We start from the raw sequence: 20,237 nt of genomic DNA, 5'->3' as shown, positions 1-20,237 counted from the left end.
GATACACACTGCAATCGATGAAACTAGTGGTAGGTATTTATTATTTAGGTCTCACATGTGTAACTACTTAACACTTGACACCTGCTCAGAGAAACAGCTCACCTGTCAAGTAGAAGTGCTACAAATGTAACTGAAGGGATCTCCGTAGCCGACGTAAATGTGAATGTTATGAAGAAGTCCAGGCCGAATGCGTCGGACAGCCGCACCAGACCATCAAATATAACCGCACACACCATGTAGACGACCACCATCAGAATCATGGTGATGCGGAGCGGGCCGTTCTTGAATAATATTATCAGGGACTCTCTCTCTTGCTTAGTTTGACGCGCCGATACCTAAGAAAAAAGCCGCTTCGTCAATATACTTTGATGTTGAGGGTATAAAAAGGTGCACAGCTTTTAAGAGTAAAATAAAATATTTATTTAGCGTAGGGTCAGTTCTTCAACCTCCCGTCCCACCACTTAGTTAATTCTAAACACCAGTGTAGGTATAGTAGAATGTACCCCAATAATGTTGCTGTGAAATATCACCAGACAAGCAAACAAACAAGACAAAACTGCACATTTCTTTGACTCTGGAGTAAATTTTTTTTGACCCTTCAAATTGGAACGCATTATTGCTTTGCAGGGAAAATAAACAGGATTGTAATATCTACCCGTGTTGTATTCACAACTCATTGTTAATATCGAGGATTTTCTTGTAAGTCGTATGGTTTTGTTTTTTAACCGTTAAAGTCATGATCACGGGCACTTGTACATGCTTCCTCAGAAAAGTTATGACGTGATGTCTGTGCACTGCACTACGTAGCTCCCGGGAGCTCGTTGACCCATCAAAACAATAACAAACACTGTGTGTATGTACAAAATTCATAACAGAACTCACAACAAAATCGTCCATGACATCGTCAGGTATCTTAGTGCCATTGACGCGTTCGAACGTCTTTAGTATCTCAACAGCTTTGTTCACTCGGCCCCTTGTTAGTAACCATCTGAAAAATAAGATTGTTGCCTAACTTTGATTTCTAATTAAAGCTTAGTATCGTCCGGATAATTTCTGCTAGTCCAGTCCTTGAAGATTGGTGGTTGTGACTTCAATCATACGTATTAATTTCGGCTGGTGGTAAGACCTCTTGAGAGCCCGCACGGGTAGGTACCACCACCCCGCCTATTTCTGCCGTGAAGCAAAAAATGCGTTTTTCGGTTTGAAGGGTGGGGCAGCTGTTGTAACTATACTGAGATCTTAGAACTTATGTCTCAAGTTTGGTGGCGCATTTACAGTGTAGATGTCTAAGGGCTCCAGTAACCACTTAACACTAGGTGGGCTGTAAGCTCGTCCACCCATCTAAGCAATAAAAAAAGGCTGCGTAATTCACATTAAAACTATTTTAAAGTATTCACCTCGCACTCTCGGGGACGACGAAAGGCACGAAGAGGACTATCAGCATTGGCAGCGACGTCAGCCAGAGCAGCTTCCTCCAGTCACCCATCCATAGAGCCAGCCAGGGTAACGTCAGGCAACCAGTTCCGAAGTACAAGGCTATCGACATATTCGCCACCCAGGTACGATGCCGGGGACCGACGTATTCTAGTACTGGAGTTTGAGGTTTATGGTAAAGGTGCGTCCTCCGTGAAAAGATAATTTGGGCACGAGTTTATTATAGTTCCTTAAGAAAACAAGTTGTTACATTAGCAAAATTCATTGTTTGAAAAAAAAGAATAATAGTCTTCGATCTGGAATGTTCGTTAATGAATTCTCGAAGCGAGTTTGCAGCCTAAGATAAATTTGATTATTGGGATTTTCTAAAACAAGTCTAAGAGATTGTAGAAGACATTTGTGTACAAAATAATCAATTTTAATCAAGTTATTGAAATCAAATGATAATAAAACGTAACACGTGTGTTGATGGAAAAATGGGCTAATTAAGTTTTGAGAGAGGACCTTAAAATCATTAATGGTGTTGATATAAAATTATTCGTCGTATACATATAGACGTTATTATTCAAATTAGTGCTTTTTCTCTTTTCACTTTGTTCACGACCGTATATCTTTTATAAAAGCTAATGCTTACATATGACACGCCCATTTAAATTAAATAATCTAATTTTTTTTTCTATTGCTTAGATGGGTGGACGAGCTCACAGCCCACCTGGTGTTAAGTGGTTACTGGAACCCATAGACATCCACAACGTAAATGCGCCACCCACCTTGAGATACAAGTTCTAAGGTCTCAAGTATAGTAACGACGGCTGCCCCACCCTTCAAACCGAAACGCATTACTGCTTTACGGCAGAAATAGGCAGGGTGGTGGTACCCACCCGCGCGGACTTATAAGAGGTCCTACCACCAGTAATTTCAGTAGAACAATTCCTATTTTGGTGTAACATTTTTAGTATTTGACTGAGAGTTTAAGACACAAATTACACTTCGCACAATATGTACCCTTGACATATTACATAAAGTTTTAGACTGTTGTAGTTTTTTTGTTTATTTACCTAAAATATATATCATCATGAATGCGTTGTCGAAGGACATTCCGACTAAAAATCTGCACGCTATGAAGTCCCACAATCCACTTGTGAATATCGTTGCTATACCTCCAATGCTGCCGACTAGATTCGAACCTAAAATATAAAACGTAAAATATTTTCAATATATCAACACCCACTTAAATCTGGTGACTGAATTTTTTTTAGTATTTCGACTGATAATTACCAAAACGATTACAAATTACAAAATTACAATTACAAAACGAACGCTACACGAACGATACACGAATTACAAAAACTATTAATTAAGAATGACAAAGAGCATCAGCCCAGATTATTCTAGAATACACCGGTCATAGTAATAGTTACCTATCAGTGCTGGAACTCTTCCGAAGTTGTCGGCGATCCATCCAAACAAAAGACCCCCGACAAATGAACCAGCAAAAAATATGGCTTGAGCTGTGGGTGCGTATCCGGACTTCTCACACACCCATCCTCTCTGGTGAATAAACAAGAATCAAAATATGAGGCAAAGAGAAAACCTTTTGCTCCTCCTTCGGTCAACCGATTTCCTTTTTCTGTTCAGCATCTAGTTTATTATTACTATTAACGAGTTTTGGTGTTGTCAGCATATTATTCAATGGTCAGTTTTCTCTTTCGTTAAGTCAATGACAAAAGTTAAGAGTTTAATTAATCTAAATTTTGAGTGATTATTATCGAACTTCGATCATTATATATTTATTTTACATAATATATTTACACCGTCGAATTAGACTTTGAATTGAGGAACATTGACAATAATTTCAGTCAAATTGTGACCCGTACATAAGTTTATTAAGAGCCGATTTATGTGATGAGCTCACGGGACACCATGATGTCCAAGTCATTATGACAATGTCGTTTTATTAGCAAACAAAATCGAAATCAAATACCTACTTCGCTAACTACAGTATGATAAGGTATATCAGTCAGCTCAAAATCCCACCCGTTCTCGCAGGGCACCGTCGGTGTCCCGGGGTCAGGTGGCGTGAGGGTCTCCAGTACTCTGGTCCAATTCGTCTTGTACGTGCTGCATCGGTCCCAGTCACCGGTGACCGCGCCCGGAGCCGAGAGATTACGTCTGTAATTGGCCACTACCCTTAAAGTCGTATTGTCCAAAACATTCCTTATTCTTTTCGAAAAAAATTAATTGAGGATTTATTGGGTGTGCATTTTTGTCATTCTGTCAGAGCAGCTACAAAATTACTAAAGTAAAATTTAGGTAAATAAGGAATAAGCTATTAGAACTTCAGGAAGGAACCTTCGTCAAAAGCATTCGAGAAATATGTGAACATGGGATTTATGTAAGTACATTTTAGATCATTCCAATTCGAAAGTGACATTTTAACGCTAAAGTGCTTCGATATTATTGATCGAAGCTAAAGTATCACTTTGTGTGAGTACTTATTTCCGACAATTTTTTCCGATGTAAACGTTTGTTAATGGTGGATGTGATCCCGTTTAGTATCTGTGAATTTGTTCACAAAAGCGGCGATAAGGAACACGATATCTGACCATGACCGGTTTTGTCAAAATCAGTTTTGAATGAAACTCTCAATATATATTATAAATTAAGATTATGTGATTATGCTTGAAACAAAATTATAAATTGAGATGGTTTATATTGATAAGTTGCGGTAAACTGGTTAGCAAGAAATTTGTGTGTTAATTTATGAAATTTTCACATTTATTATAATTTTTTTTTTAAATTATTTATTTATTTCGGAAACCAACAGTACAAAACAAAAAATTTAATATATTAAGAATAGGTTAACGAAACCAAACAAATTTTTACCATTAACATCACATAAAGTAGAATAAAATCATTAATTCTTTTTAGTTTACAAAAAAGGCAATACAATACATCCATAATTATGACCCCTTTATATGATGATGAACGAATTAACACAAGTTTGACTCAAGTCGAAGGCTGACTCAAAGGCCATTGAGGCAAGTGACGAACAAAAGATGTCAACATTAGAGAACTTAGTGTCAAGTACCTTAAACGATCTACTTATTATTTAATTGTTGATCGTAAACTGTTTTTTTAAGATACATTTAAACAATAAACGTGAAGTTTACAAGTTAAGTCTTGATCAAGCTATTAAAAGAAGAAATATTATCTTATTACTAGCGTCATTGCTTATTATTTACACATTTTTTATAAATATGTGTGTTGTGGAGAGTATTAAGCGGTAGGCAGCGGCTTGGCTCTGCCCCTGGCATTGCTGAAGTCCATGGGCGACGGTAACCACTCACCATCAGGTGGGCCGTATGCTCGTCTGCCTACAAGGGCAATAAAAAAAAATAGACTGCATATTACTTTTTTAAATCCAGTTAATTGATGATCTGTGCAGGGCGGCTGGTAGGAGCTGGATGAGAAAAACCGAGGATCATGCTCAGTGGCAAGCAATTGGAGAAACCTATGCCCACCAGTGGACTGCTATCGGCTGATGATTATCACATCGCGGCAGAAATATACAGGGCCTAATAATACCTCTCTCACTAGTCCTTCTAGGTGAATCTACAAAAAATGGTAGCTGCCGTGTGCTTTGAACTTGGACATATTCGAATCACTGGATCACTTGGTTTGGTGGTAGGACCTCTTGTGAGTCCGCGCGGGTAGGTACCACCGGTCTGCCTATTTCTGCCGTGAAGCAGTAATGCGTTTCGGTTTGAAGGGTAGGGCAGCCGTTGTAACTATACTTGAGACCTTAGAACTTATAATATATCAAGGTGGGTGGCGCATTTACGTTGTAGATGTCTATGGGCTCCAGTAACCACTTAACACCAGCTCGTCCACCCATCTATGCAATAAAAATAAAAAAAATAACTGAACACGAATCCAGTGTCTTATCGCTTAAGGCACGAACGCACCATTGATTCGTGCGAGTTTAAAACCAAATTTCCTATCATATTGTGTAAGATTCTTGATCAGAAGTGTTTGTCGCTGGTTCTCGACTATTACTGATTAGATAGACAGATATAAAGATCGTTGGCGATTAGATTGTCTAGCCGACTATTTCGCAATAAAACCGTCACGGAAACGGCTGCGTTCTTTCCCACGTCGTGTTCCTTTAATCGTTTTTCACAGTGTTTTCACAAATAAACGAATCGGGTTTATGCGCATCTAAATTACCACTAGTCTTCTATCTATCTTCTAGTATATGTGACCATATTCAAACTTTAAAAACGACTATGTTGGGAAAATGACTGATAGCGCTAATCCTGTCATCTTTAGACGTGAGGCTGAAATCTCAATAGCATTGTACACTGATTTGCCCTTTTTTTAAGGGCGCTATTCAGGCTTCTCCGGACGGATAGGCGAGCGTGGAGAAGACGAACATCTGGCCTAGTAAAACCAGTGGTTCGCTGAATATACCACCGGATCGGAATCAAGACCCGCTGAGTTTCTCACCGGATCTTCTCAGTGGGTTGTGTCTATGGGTTAAGTAGCACGGGACCGGTGCTTGAAACGGCTAAAAGTACCGGGAGTGGATCGGGAGTATTCGGGAGGATCCGAAATGACATGTTTAAGGCAACGGCAGCTGTGCGTTGCCCACACATCTTGTTTGGGTATGTAGTTAAAGGCAGCCACAAAAAGAAGGTTGATTTGTCGTTCATACCTAAGCGCATTGTTGCTTTGTGACTAAAATGGGGCCTTCTTGTGCGGTCTTACGATACAGCCTACAACGATTTGGCGTTTTTCTATTACGAGTATTAATTGAGTTTAATTTTATGATAGACTGTTGGACTGTCGCCTGTTTTGTTAGTTTCGTAGTTATGGCCTGACTATTGTTCCGAGAATCGCGGTTTCGATACTAACATCGAACAAATATTCGTGTGATGAACAAGTTTGTTTATGCTTTTTCTGGGTGTTAAATATCCAAATATGTATTATATTAACTTAAACATATATATGTAAATCAGTCTTTGATTCCGATGGTACGATTCCTCGTACCATCAACTTAGTTTGGAGATGATCGTATTTCATTTGTCCCAAATTCCGGACAATCTACACTTATTCGTAGCAGAGCGTATTGTTAGTCGAATCTATCTATTTCTGCCCCGAAGCAGTCATGCATTTGGGATTGAAGGGTGGGACAGTCATTATTCTTCTTCTTCTCGCCCTTATCCCACTATGTGGGCTCGGCGTAGCGTGTAGTCTTTTTCCATTCAGGCCTATCATATGTCACCTTTGTACACACACCCTTCTCACCCATATCCTCTTCCACACAGGCCATCCTATTGGAGTATCCAAGTATTTTTTAGACGCCCTCTCCTCAAATTAAGGACGGGACAGCCAATGCAGAACACAATTGAAACTTCTCACGTTTAAAGTTGTGTGGCGGCATTCAAGTTGTGATGTTTTTTTTATTTATTGCTTATATGGGTGGACGAGCTCACAGCCCCCCTGGGGTTAATTGGTTACTGGAGCCCATAAATATCTACAACGTAAATGTGCCACCCACCTTGAGATATAAGTTCTAAGGTCTCAAGTATAGTTACAACGGCTGCCCCACCCTTCAAACCGAAACGCATTACTGCTTCACGGTAGAAATAGGCGGGGTGGTGGTACCTACCCCTGCGTAGGTCGTACCACTAGTAAGATGTCTATAAGATCCTGTAATCACGCAATAGTAAGACCAAACGAGCCGTGAGCTCATTAGTCTACGCAATAAAATAAATAAAGCATTCGATTAATTGTAAAATCGAGTCTGGGCACTTCTCATTTGCTAAGAATGAGGGTTGAATTCGTTCGTCTATAACCGAAGACATACCTCAACTCCATATCCAAGTGCTGAAGCTCGGGAACCCTGCACCAGTGCCTCTGGGGGGTCGCAGCTATGAACATCTGGACGAAGTAGATATACGCGAAAAATAGTCCAAACGGCATCATCGCCAAGAACAGCAGTTTCTGGTAGCGACCCATGTCGCCGACGTGCGACAGAATGTTCTCGAGAGCGTCGGCGTCGCCATTTTGATTCTTGTTTAGCTGCTCCTTCGCGTCCTGAAAAATTATGATGGTTAGTATTTTCTTAGGAGATCGAGACACGAAAAGTGTCAAGTATTCAAATCGTCGTAATTGATCAACTGTTTATGCTAATCCAATAACATTACACATAGACGATGTCGTCAAATGGAACAAAGGTAAGTAAAATCGATTAAGGAAAAATATAATTTTTCACGGCGGAAATGGAACCCTGGAGTCTCCGCTCACTATTCTTGCTGGCGACCTAATGAGTTATATGACCGGTTGCAAATTACTCATTGGTAATTATTATTATAATACGCACGAAACAGCCCTAGCTCGATTTTTCGAAAGTTTTTGACTTTGTAGAATTACTTCGTATCATTACAGAGTTATCGTATAATATCAAAAAGGTATTTTCAAATTTTTCGCAAGTTTCATTCGATATTACCGTAGCAGAAACAAATTACAAGACGTTTTAAACTCGCCTTTAAAATTTTTATTTTGTAAAGCTTAGCTCAGCCATGTTGTGCTGTTAGGTGTTTTCAAATATCACGACTTCCATATTTTAATCGGATTTTATTCTCAAATTTCATGTGTGTTTTTGCGCAGAACTCTAATTTAATTTGCCAAAATAAAATTATCAAGCTACTCTTTCTAATGTCAAAGTTCCGACAAAATGGCCTGTACCTACAGCCATCACAGAGATCAGTGAGAATAGACAAACAAAAAATTGCGGTTAATACTCGTATAGATAAGCAAGAAACGTGACAAAAATAAAAAAATCAACAACTTTTTTTTATATTTTATTATTCATTATTTGCATTAATTGCTTATAGACACGGCATTAAATATTATCCGATTTAAAGAACTGTATCGATTTATTACAATATACAACATTTCAGACACCAAACACGACATCAAAAATGTGGTGTTAACTTGAGTAACTGACCCTAACCGAGCACACCGTATTAAATTTGGCAATTATGTTGACTATTCTAATTAGTAATGATGGTTATGTAAATTGTTAAAGCAAATAAATGACTTGTTAACGACACTATTCTTATTTTGTGTAGCAGTTCTAGAGGCACAGAGGAGAGGAGGTTTTCCTTTATATATAGTTATAAATCCATACGCATATAAATAATGGAGTAAAGTAAAATATGTTATATAATTGACTGCCATGTACGTCACCGTGCCGTACGCGGCGCACTGAAGTAGAAATGTCGATTTCTCCTTACGATCTTTTTATTAAGGCGCCGAAATATCTAGTAGACTCTGGGAAAGACAATCCGAAAGTAATGAATATGAATATTTTTCTAAGAGGCCTAAAAGATTAAAACATACATTAAGAAACAAAAGGCAAAGTTAAGCAATCCAGGCGCTTAGTAACAGAAACCGGCGACGACTTGCGGCAGTAACAGAAATCGGTATAATTACTTGAGTGCGCCGCGTAGGGCACCGGTAACCTACATGGCAGCTAAGGTGTTAATCCTACTCTCATCGAAGACCAAACTATATAATCATCACCGTCCGCCACAATGAACTATCCTCCGCCCTCCGCATCCAATCTCTCCCAGCATATCGCCGCAAGTCATCGGTCCAATGGGCAGGGGGACGTCCAACGCTGCGCTTACCGGTACGCGATCTCCAGTCCAGAACACTGGGAGCAATAGGCCGGACATACGTGTTGCAGAACCGATGGCCGATGGAGCAGACGTGTTCTGGACCGAACTATATATATAGTAATATCTATGCGAGTATCCTCCTCTCAATATCCTCTCATATATAGTAGTAACCTCTATATGACTTATGACATAAATATTAAAAGAGGCTATAATATGTTATACATATTGACATAAATAGTATTTTGAATATTGAAACATCAGAAATATTAAAACATTTTTGAATACTGAAATATAAAAAACATAAAAACTGGTGAAATAATAGCTTCAAATGTTGTTTCTCTTTATAGAGCAACTCAGTTTGTGCTATAGTCTTACTGGGCTAAACTTTATTTTAATGTGAATAAAATAATACATTAAATATATCTATGTGTATACGACGTGACAAACAGTATTTGTATATAGTCCACAACCTTACTAATTTCTACCGCAAAGCTTACTGTATGACGATACAATATTATTTAGACCTCTGTGCCCTCTGCCCTCTCTCTTAGCCTCATGCGTGTGCCTCGTGCCACCGCTAACATCAAATCCAATTTTATTTTTACTAACATTTTATACGTTTTTACTTTTTATACAACTTTTGTAAACATATTTTATAATAATGTACTACAAAACTGTAACCTAAAAAACAGTAACGTAGGCAGCGAATTGGCTCTGACATTACTGAGGTCCATGGGCGACGATAACCACTCACCATCAGGTGGGTCAGATGTTTCGTCTGCCTACACGGGCAATGACAAAAAGAAGTGAGTTACAACGCTAAAACAAGTATTTTTATTCAGTAAATTCGTGTTTGCCCGTCAATCTAAATTCGATTTTAATTACCGGTGCCAGTACTGGTTTAGATAAAAAAATTACATTAGATTTTGTCTTTTGTTTTGTTATAAAAGGAGTGCTTACAAATTTATTACGATTAGAAATTTGATTATCTTTCGGATTTATATTACAGGTTATATAATTTATCAGTTGTATGTACTTCTAATTTCAATTTCAGGCAATTTTGCGCAATTTAGTAAAAAACATAAAAAGCTTCAGTTTTACAATATCGTCTTTAAGTACAATAGCAATTTTTTTTTCTTCGGTTTACACAGTCGGAAATCTACATTAAATAACTTACACAACAGGTTTACACAGTTGTATAGATTGACTGAGACCGAACTAAGAGATTCGGCATTTAGAGGCCTCTATGTTATTTGTTACTTTTATTTCAATGTACATAAAAAAAATTATTTTATTGACCTTGTAGGCAGCCGAGCATACGACCCACCTGATGGTGAATGGTTACCGTCGCCCATGGACTTCAGCAATGCCAGGGGCAGAGCCAAGCCGCTACCTACCGCTTAGTACTCTCCACAAGCCTTGTTTGAAGAAGGACATCTCATAGCGCTCGGGAAACACCGTGGAGGGGAAGCTCATTCCATAGCTGGATGGTACGTGGCAAAAAAGACCTCTGCAAAACGCACTGTGGATGACCGCAGTGGCTCCAGGTAGTATGGATGAACTCTACTCCGGTGGCGGGTGGTGCGATGGTAAATACGAGATGCCGGTATCATCTCGAACAATTCCTCGGAGCACTCCCCATGGAACATACGGTACAAAATACAGAGGGAACCGAAGTCCCTCCGCAGACCCAGAGGTTCCAAGCGATCCGTGAAAATGGGATTATCGACAATCCGAATATCAACAATATTTATGAAGAGATCTTGTCCTATTCAGACTTCTGCCGAGTCCTGCTTGGATTGCCGATCCAAATCCTACTCCTCTCCAATTTTTTTAATACGGCTAGAAGTCAAACAGTCAGGTCAATCGTAAAATTATAGGTTAAACATAACATGTGCCAGCCCTATTTGAATGAATAGTAAAGACCCCACGCTTACGTTCGGTATCAAATTAATTGCTTTGAAAAATAGTTTAGTTCTTTTTTACATTAATAATGTAATCACTAGTGTGATACGTCAGATCTATAGAAAATGTTTCAAGTAATATATTTTATTAAATGAACCGATATTATTAATAAAAAATATGACTTCGAAAAATGTTTTTTTTTTACGTTGATAACGTAATCAGTAGTGTGACACGTCAGGTCTATAGCAAATGTTTTAATAATATGTTTTATTCAATGAAACGAAATTATTATAAAATTATGAATAAACTGTTTTATTTTATTCTATAAATAAATCAATATTTCTATAAACGGAAGATCTTTTGTATTAATCATTGTACTTAAAATAATGTGGGTATCATTTTTTTTATAGCACAAGACGAGTTGAAGATCACAGATCCAAGACCTCATAAGATCTCAGAGACTCCAAAGCGTAAATTCCAAAGCGAGATCTCACACGAAACCCTCGTCTCAATGCTATTTATAATATTACGTCACTCACATTCTTCAAGGAAACACAGGTTCGTTAGTTACTGGACTCTGGTACCTATCCGTGCGGGCTCCAATACGCTTTATTCGTAAACTTAAATTATGCAGCTTTAAACATCAAATATTATAGTTGTTGTTAGACCGAAAAAGTCCACATCGAGGGTTGAAGATTTGAGCGACATTTTGGCAATCTTACAAAAGTCATATAAGCACAAATCATTTTCTCAGTCCACGCTCATTTACCACAACGCAACACTATGGAATTCCGTAACCCGAGCTAAGAGCTCGTTCAAACCAAGTGGACTGTTCTCCTAAACTCTTTTACGTCAATAAAATATCAGCACTAATATATTTTACTATTACACTAGCTGACCCGGCAGACTTCGTAGTGCCTCAATCGATAAATAAAAGACCTAAACTTTTGTATAAAATAATCTTAAAACAAACAAACATTTTCATATTTATTTAAAACCTTCTTTAAAACCTAATATTTATTTAAAACCTTTAAAACCTTCTCTGGACGTTCGCAAATCATTCAAGAGCAAAATTAGCCAAATCGGTCCAGCCGTTCTCGAGTTTTAGCGAGACTAACGAACAGCAATTCATTTTTATATATATAGATTACCATTTTCAATCATAATTATTAATTTGATAAATCAGAATTTATATAAAATATTTATTGCCAGCTTCTAGTTTTATAACATTGACCGATATTTTTTAATGACCGGAATGCTATTTTATTATCATTTTGCTCATTCATTTTTAATCTTATTCTTCTTTTTAGCTTAAGTTATGTGGATCTGATATCTAGCTGTGCACAAAACTACAATTTATTTTGTCAGAGTTGGATTTAATTAAAGAGGTTTAGACGAAGAAAGTATATCATACCCTCCGTAACAAGAAAAGCTACAAAAATCGCAAGCAATAATCGCAAAAATCGTTACTTAAAGTAAAAAGTTTATTAGAAGATTTCTAATTTTGCCTACGGTCACGTCGTTCGAGTGCACAGCTAAATTTATAGTACGTCTATAGATTCTCTTCTTTCATAAAGATGACATGGAATTGTGTGACATTTTCATGTCCATTAAATTCTGTTCACACGGAAACGATAATTCTTAGTCGTGAGACGATTGTTGCCGGTCTGGAAGGACGACTATCGCGAATGCTTTCCTGATCTAGCTTTTTCTATTCTTTCACCAATCCTATTATCGAGATAGTAAATTCCTTTCACGCAAATGGTCTTTTGGCGTTTGTCCGGCGAGAACCAGAAAATTAACGGGTGCCGAAACATCATTCCTTAATTTAAAGGCGACACCGCATGCGAAATGCCTCTCTGCCCATTTATATTCTGAGATTTATCTGTGATGACCCTAATGTATACTATGTTTTATTATTATCGTTGAACCACGCCTAATTCTTAACAACCCAGATTGGTAAAGGTTAAACAAAATATCTTATTTTCGAGGCTTCGGATAAATACTTGGCACCTAGCTAATATAGATCATAGTTTAAATGATACTTTGGAATAACAGAAATAAAATAGTCATATTATACCTAACCTAAAAAAATCGGGTGTATGCAAAAATTCTCCAGACATATTTGGAGTTTTTTTTGATACTGTTGTTATAAATCTATTATTAGACATTTGTGAAAATGCTATTGATACCGCATTGAAAAAGATATATGATATTACAAACCTAGCTAATACATAGAGCAAAAGGTAAAGTTTACTTGGAATAATTTAGGAATGACATTTTCTAAAATGTTGATAGAAACAACAAAGCGAGCTACAACGGGTGTGGTACCTAAAACACATAAATTAAATAATTTGTAAAAAAAATCTCAGAGGACTATCAAACCATAGTTTCAAAGCCTATCTTTGGAGTATTCAACTAACAATAATAAAAGATCAAATGTATATGTTTATGTGTGTATGTGTGTATATATATATATATATATACGTTTCAAATGATTGGTACACCGCGTGTAATTTGTTTCCAAATACTTATTTTCCACCTGATGGTTGTTTGGAAGAGATCGCTCTTAGGGATAAGACCGCCAATTGTACTTTTTTATTTATTTAACTAGCGATCTGCCCTCGCTTCGCTTCGGAAATTGTAATTTATTATTGATTTCTCCACTATTTAATGATGTTATTATACATATAAACCGTCCTCTTCAATCACTCTATCTGTTAAAAAAAACCGCATCAAAATCTGTTGCGTAGTTTTAAAGATTTAAGCATACATAGGGACAGACAGATATAGGGACAGAGAAAGCGACTTTGTTTTATACTATGTAGTGATGTTTCGCATTGTTTTTTTATGTACAATAAAGAATACTCTCTCTCTCTCTCTCTCTACTTTTTAAATATTTGTACTGGTCACTTTTAAAAATCAAATTTGTCTTTGGCAAAGAAAAGGATAATATTATGATATATAAACTCATTTCTTTGACCACGACCTTCAAAATTAGGCATATCAATATATCGATTACATTACGTTATTACACAATTACACATTTTACAATAAGTCAACCACTCGCGAGGTATCTTTGATATTTTGAAAACATTATCGTCAATTACGATGGTTTTTAATTAGTTTGAATACTGAGCCATGTATCACAGTTATTCAATTAACCAGACAATAATATAAATTAAAACAAAACCAACCTCATTTAAAATATCCATGCTGGCCATTTTGAAAAAGCAAACTTATATCACTTTTAAAAAACGAATAACCCAACTGACTATTGATTTGGTTCGCGCCTTTTCTGCGTTTCACAGTAAACTGATTTAACATGAGGTTCGAACGAACTTATATTTAGTTTGTACAAGATACGGTTATCTCGAATTGAGTTTGTATCGCCAAACGTAACATGAACCGACTTGAGTGACACAAGTACAATAAATGCAGGCCTGATGAAAATGGACAAATGAAACATGGTCAGTCGGGTCATTTCTACGGAATCTAATGCTAGTGGCCAAAGTCGTGCGTGACTTACAATCAAGAGAACCCGGGTTTAAATTCGGAGACTATGTTTACATTTTAATGCAGTCCTAAAATTGTGTACGTAAAGTGTTTTCACTGTTTTTAACACGATTATTATATTTATTGGACCTTTATCTGTATTTAATCGAATGCTTGACATCCGAATCCCTTGCAAATACACGTGTGTATTAAATATTGATGGACTATACAATATATTTATCGTTTTGGTCTGAAATCCAAACCCATTTAACTATCCAGTTAATTAAGAGGCTCTATGCAGTCCAACGTTGTATTTTAGATGCCGCCATTGCTTGGGGACAACATCCTAAAAGGGCAATAAAAATGAAAAAAATGATAAAAAAGATAAAAATATAGTAAATGGTTTTATTATTATATGTATTTCCTTACAATCTGAACAGTGCAAGTATGAATAACGCCGTCATCGCGTGGAAGGTGTGATGGTGATACAGACTTACTTCCATGTAGTGACTAATGAATTTTAATCCGCTTTTTAGCTAATTAAATGTAGCATATGAATATTTTCGAAGATGAGTGGAGATGAGTTGTTATAATGTACACTGCTAGTTAAATTTTATTAAAAAAAAACTATTGTTTCCTTGTATGTTTCTTAATGCGATCTTAAACGATTTGTCTGATTGTAAATTAAAAAAAAAAGGAGAAAATCTTGTATTATTTATCGCTCCAATGTCGATTGCGGGCGATGACACGTATAGGTATGACTGCACAGGTGTTTTTATTTATCAAATCGCAATCTTTATCATTTCCAGATGAATCGCGTCACTGAGGGCTATATCATCGACTATTCAACAAGGAGTACTATATTACCATAAAATAACTCGTGAACTAGCAACACGCTGTACCACCAGCAATCGATCTTGGGCAAGCTGTGGCTAGGTGCGTACGATATAAGCCCGCAAGAATCCGCCACATCCTGCCAATTTCTACTACAAGTGGTGGTAGGACCTCTTGTGAGTCCGCACGGGTAGGTACCACCACCCCGCCTATTTCCGCCATGAAGCAGTAATGCGTTTCGGTTCGAAGGGTGGGGTAGCCGTTGTAACTATACTGAGACCTTAGAACTTATATCTCGAGATGGGTGGCGCATTTACGTTGTAGATGTCTATGGGCTCCAGTAACCACCCACCAGGTGGGCTGTGAGCTAGTCCACCCATCTAAGCAATAAAAAAAAAAAGCACCGTACAATACAACTATTACAAACACACTACAAAACTTCGTTCGAAGCTACCTATAATACATTACAATGCAGTAACTATAATTAAAACTATTTTATCAAATACAGTATTCAAATGTCGCCGAATTAAACCTTAGTCATAAAGTACTCGTATAGGAAACCGAAAATCAATATAATGAAAATAAAAAAACGTCAAAATTAAATTGTAAAAGTGGTTTTATTTATGTAATATATTAAAGTATCCTTCTCTATATGTCTCAGTCTCTATATGTGTATGGGCTGTAGGTATAGATGAGCAATTTTTTTATTAAAGATTTTTTTTTGTTTTTTTTTTACATTTGAAAATATCAACGTCGTGAGTTTTGCCTCCTTATTACGGTCTGCTGGAAGGGATTTCATTTTGATATAAACAGTAATACCATTGTATAACTTTTAGCTATTGTATAATGATTCTCAATGTGTGCCAAAATTTATTGAATGGTTGTGGCGGATTATATGTGTCAGTCTATGCCTACAGTCACTGGCAGCGTACTGTGTATTAATATAGTCTATGGCAGACTGAAAGAAAGCCCGCCAAAACGAAAAGACGTAAAATGACAATTCTTAATTTAATTAGAATAAAAATGTAGATGAATAAATTGCTAATTCATAAAATGTTATTTGCATAATGATTGGGTTGTTTAGCCAAGCCTCGACATGTACGTCGACATACCCAAATAATTATTGTAATTCACGTTACATACCAGATTCTGATGATATTTATGTTAAAGTTTCGAGGGTTCCGGTCGTGACGTCATATCGCCGTAGTTATAATAATTGTCATTCTAATAAATGAAGCCACTCATGTGTTATTTATAAAATAAATTATTTATTTAACCAAATATAAGTCCCTTAAGCCCGTTCTATTGCGTTTTTTAACAAGACAACAAGGTACACCATGGAAAATCATAATTCGTCACCCAACAGAAAACGAATGTCAAATTAACGAGTTAATTAAGTTTTTGTTTTTAAAAGCTTATTGTTTTAAAACGAATCGACGGAAACGGTTACACGTGAGCGACTGAACTATGAAGCGTGCTAAGGAAACTTCTAGAACAACTTATATTTAGATACAGCTCATATGAGTTTCTAAGATAAATGTAGGTACAAGGCATTTGTTTTCACAAACAACTCCACAGCCTCCGCTACGAAATAGCAACATTGTGTGATAAAAAAATTTATTGCTTAGGTGGGTGGACGAGCTCACAGCCCACCTGGTTTTAAGTGGGTACTGGAGCACATAGACATCTACGAGGTATATGCGCCACCCACTTTGAGATCTAAGGTCTTAAGTATAGTTACAACGGCTGCCCCACTCTTCAAACCGAAACGCATTACTGTTTCACGTCAGAAATAGGCAAGGTGGTGGTACCTACCCGTGCAGACTCACAAGAGGTCCTACCACCAGTAATTTACAAGAGGTCCTACGACCAGTAAAAATTGAAACAATATTAATAAATTTCTGAGTGAGGTGGACTGACACGACACATGTAAATGAAAACATCTCGGGTATTTCTGTTGCGAAGCAGTCATTTGTCCTGTGAATAATGAAACAGCAATTTTACGGCACAATTGAAGCTACGACTTTCGAAATGCTTAAATAGCGATCCGAAATAATAATTCATTTGTTTTTCCTGAAAAATCTAATTAGGACAATGGGGCTATAGTAATAATATTATTATTAGCATTATTGGCGACCAAGATAACCGGAACATCTTTAAGTTAGTGAAAATTACCTTGAAAGAATCGGTTATAGATGGATATAGTCAAGCTAATAGAAGCGTGTTAAAAAGAGGCAGTGCAAATGAATGTGTAGAATCAGGTAAATGAAATAAAATTGCATGCTTGAATTGTGTTTTTTTTTAATTAGTGACCCTACATCTCAACTACAGTGTGCTTAGTGCAAGTTTTAAGGTGGGTGGCGCATTTACATTGTAGATGTCTATGGGCTCCAGTAACCACTTAACACCAGCTGGGCTGTGAGCTCGTCCACCCATGTAAGCAATAAAAAAAAAAAGTTTTTTAAACTTGTCGATAGCGTAAAAGTTAACTCAATTTTGTATGGAGTTCGAACGTTTACCTACGTTTGACGTTAGGGGCCCTGTTGCAACTCCATACAAATTTGAGTTAAATTTTACGCTAACGAGAACGTTATAAAACTTGCACTAAGCATACTGATGTCATTTAGATACCAGAACACATAGATGTTATAAGCATGTTTGCTGCCAAACATTTTAGCATGTTAGCTCGTCCCGATTCTTTTGTGTTATGGTTGGAGTGAAAGTTCAGGAAATGTGAGTGTGTGTCGGTGTTGTCTAATGTAATAGAACTTGACTAGAGCTATGGGCCATCCGTAATCCGTTCAAACTATGTCTAAGTAATCTTCCTTTCGTTGCTTTCCTTGCATTTCACAAATTAGGTTTGTTTTCACAGCGTCTGCGTAACATTACGAAACATAATTTTACTTTTGCTACAAATAAAAAAATATATGTGTGTACGTAGTCGTCCGTGATCAGTGCAAACTATAAAGTATCCGAAACATTGGAAAAATAACAATTAGATAACGACAATAAAAAGGCGATACTTAACCGTAAAACTAATTTTATTAAATGTAGTTAGTCTACGACTCGCGAAAACCGATGAATGTACTACGTATTAAGTATATTGTAAGGCTTAAAAATTAACTTCGTTCATCGCGAACACGGAACCCTTGGACGTGCTTCCTACCACACACCGACTTCTATAATTTACGCATGTGGCCTTAACACGTTGACTGCGGGACCATTTTTGAGGGACTTGCAGCCAATGCGTATCAGGTCTTGTCAAGGCAAGATTGGACTTCATTACAGTGCGTATACGTATATGCGTACTATAATTACTGGTGGTAGGACCTCTTGTGAGTCCGCGCGGGTAGGTACCACCACCCTGCCTATTTCTGCCGTGAAGCAGTAATGCGTTTCGGTTTGAAGGGTAGCACATCCGTTGTAACTATACTTGAGACCTTAGAACTTATATCTCAAGGTGGGGGGCGCGTTTACGTTGTAGATGTCTATGGGCTCCAGTAACCACTTAACACCAGGTGGGCTGTGAGCTCGTCCACCCATCTAAGCAATAAAAAAAGGATATGCGAGACATGTTAAGCCTCACAACAAGAACCGTTTTTGAATATACCCATACCCATAGAAATGTGTGAATACGGTTTTGATTGCCTCACCAGACAGTCGCGCATGGGGCTTTTTAACTCGCATAACGCAGTCAATGTGTTAAAGCCGCCGATACGAACTCATCAATACATCAGCCTATGCTAATTTGTTTGTAAACGATTCTGCTTGAGAACCGTAACCGACATTGTCGACAGCCGTGATGTTCATATTCGACTTTGAAAAGTACTCGTTTGTATTTTAAACTCGTTGAAGCGAGAGCAATTGCGACTTATAGTTAGTTTGCGAGACTTAAGATAAAATGGAAGAATTGTTTTTCGTAATCCTTTTGAAATAGTTCTGCCCAACTCTTAGGTTTGTCTTTGCACTAATATTAAAGTTTTTAATGCGTAGACAAGTGAGCGATCTCACAGCCTACCTGGTATTAAATATTACCGGAGTTTATAGGCATCACAACGTAAATTGGCACCAAGAGATGTGAAGTCTCGGTCTCGATTAATTACTCGAGATATTTATTTATTTATTTATTGCTTAGATGTTTGAACGAGATCACGGCCCACCTGATGTTAAGTAGTTACCGGAGCCCATAGAAATCTACAGCGTAAATACCGCCACTCACCTTGAAATATGTGTTCTAAGGTCTCACTATAGGTACAACGGCTGCCCCACCCTTTAAACCGAAACGCATTACTGCTTCACGGCAGAAATAGGCGGGGCGGTGGTACCTACCCGTGCGGACTCACAAGAATTCCTACCACCAGTAATTACTCACCATCACTACCACCTCGAATTAATCATACAAATTATTCTTTGGTATTTGTATCCTTGATACGACATTACATTAGTGCAATGACTGTCCTACTCTACAAACATACGATCGATCGACTTGTTGTTCTATTGCTCGAATCTTAATCGGAGTTTCTTTGGTAAAGATAAAAGTAATTCAAGATGTGTTCTATTAAATTATTATCTCTCTTACTCGTTTCTTTTTGGCTTCCATAAAATAGGAAAAAAAAAATTGAGACTTTTAATTAAGGTAAGGTAAGGCTTGAGCAGGAAAATAAGTATTTTTTTCTTTTCTTTTTAATAATGTAAAATACTATTACTACTGCGGTTAGAAGTAGTAACAGAAGCGTAAGGATCACGTCTCATATCTCTGATTGACAGCCAAACAGACGAATATCTTCAAAATCATTTAACCGAATATGTACTATGAGGATTACGTAAAGTATTTTTTATGACATAAATTATGAAATCATAAACAGTAATAACTATGGA

The 20,237-nt window shown here is 37.2% G+C and overlaps 1 protein-coding gene and 1 long non-coding RNA gene across 3 annotated transcripts in view; one reads left to right on the top strand and one right to left on the bottom strand.

Moving 5' to 3' along the window:
• LOC101745275 (carcinine transporter) overlaps positions 1–20,237 on the bottom strand; it is a 49,101-nt gene that overhangs the window by 8,082 nt on the left and 20,782 nt on the right. The window contains exons 1-8 of one of the 2 annotated variants that reach the window (XM_012697414.4): positions 14,228–14,350; positions 7,307–7,536; positions 3,423–3,606; positions 2,856–2,985; positions 2,493–2,621; positions 1,398–1,590; positions 883–988; positions 103–335 (exon numbers count right to left, since the gene is read on the bottom strand). In XM_012697414.4, coding sequence (XP_012552868.1) covers positions 103–335; positions 883–988; positions 1,398–1,590; positions 2,493–2,621; positions 2,856–2,985; positions 3,423–3,606; positions 7,307–7,536; positions 14,228–14,254 — 1,232 coding nt within the window. In that variant the 5' untranslated portion in view covers positions 14,255–14,350. Of the gene's footprint in view, positions 1–102; positions 336–882; positions 989–1,397; positions 1,591–2,492; positions 2,622–2,855; positions 2,986–3,422; positions 3,607–7,306; positions 7,537–14,227; positions 14,351–20,237 lie in introns of those variants that run through there. The other variant, XM_012697415.4, reaches the window with a different exon arrangement.
• LOC134200251 (uncharacterized) lies at positions 14,179–15,970 on the top strand. The gene is made up of 2 exons (XR_009975079.1): positions 14,179–14,624; positions 15,335–15,970. It is a non-coding gene; the product is annotated as an uncharacterized LOC134200251 (long non-coding RNA).

Source organism: Bombyx mori, chromosome 15 (assembly GCF_030269925.1).
Source record: "Bombyx mori chromosome 15, ASM3026992v2".
NCBI lineage: Eukaryota > Metazoa > Arthropoda > Insecta > Lepidoptera > Bombycidae > Bombyx > Bombyx mori.
The sequence above is the reverse complement of the archived record's forward strand: the minus strand, read 5'-3'. Positions and strand labels throughout refer to the sequence as shown.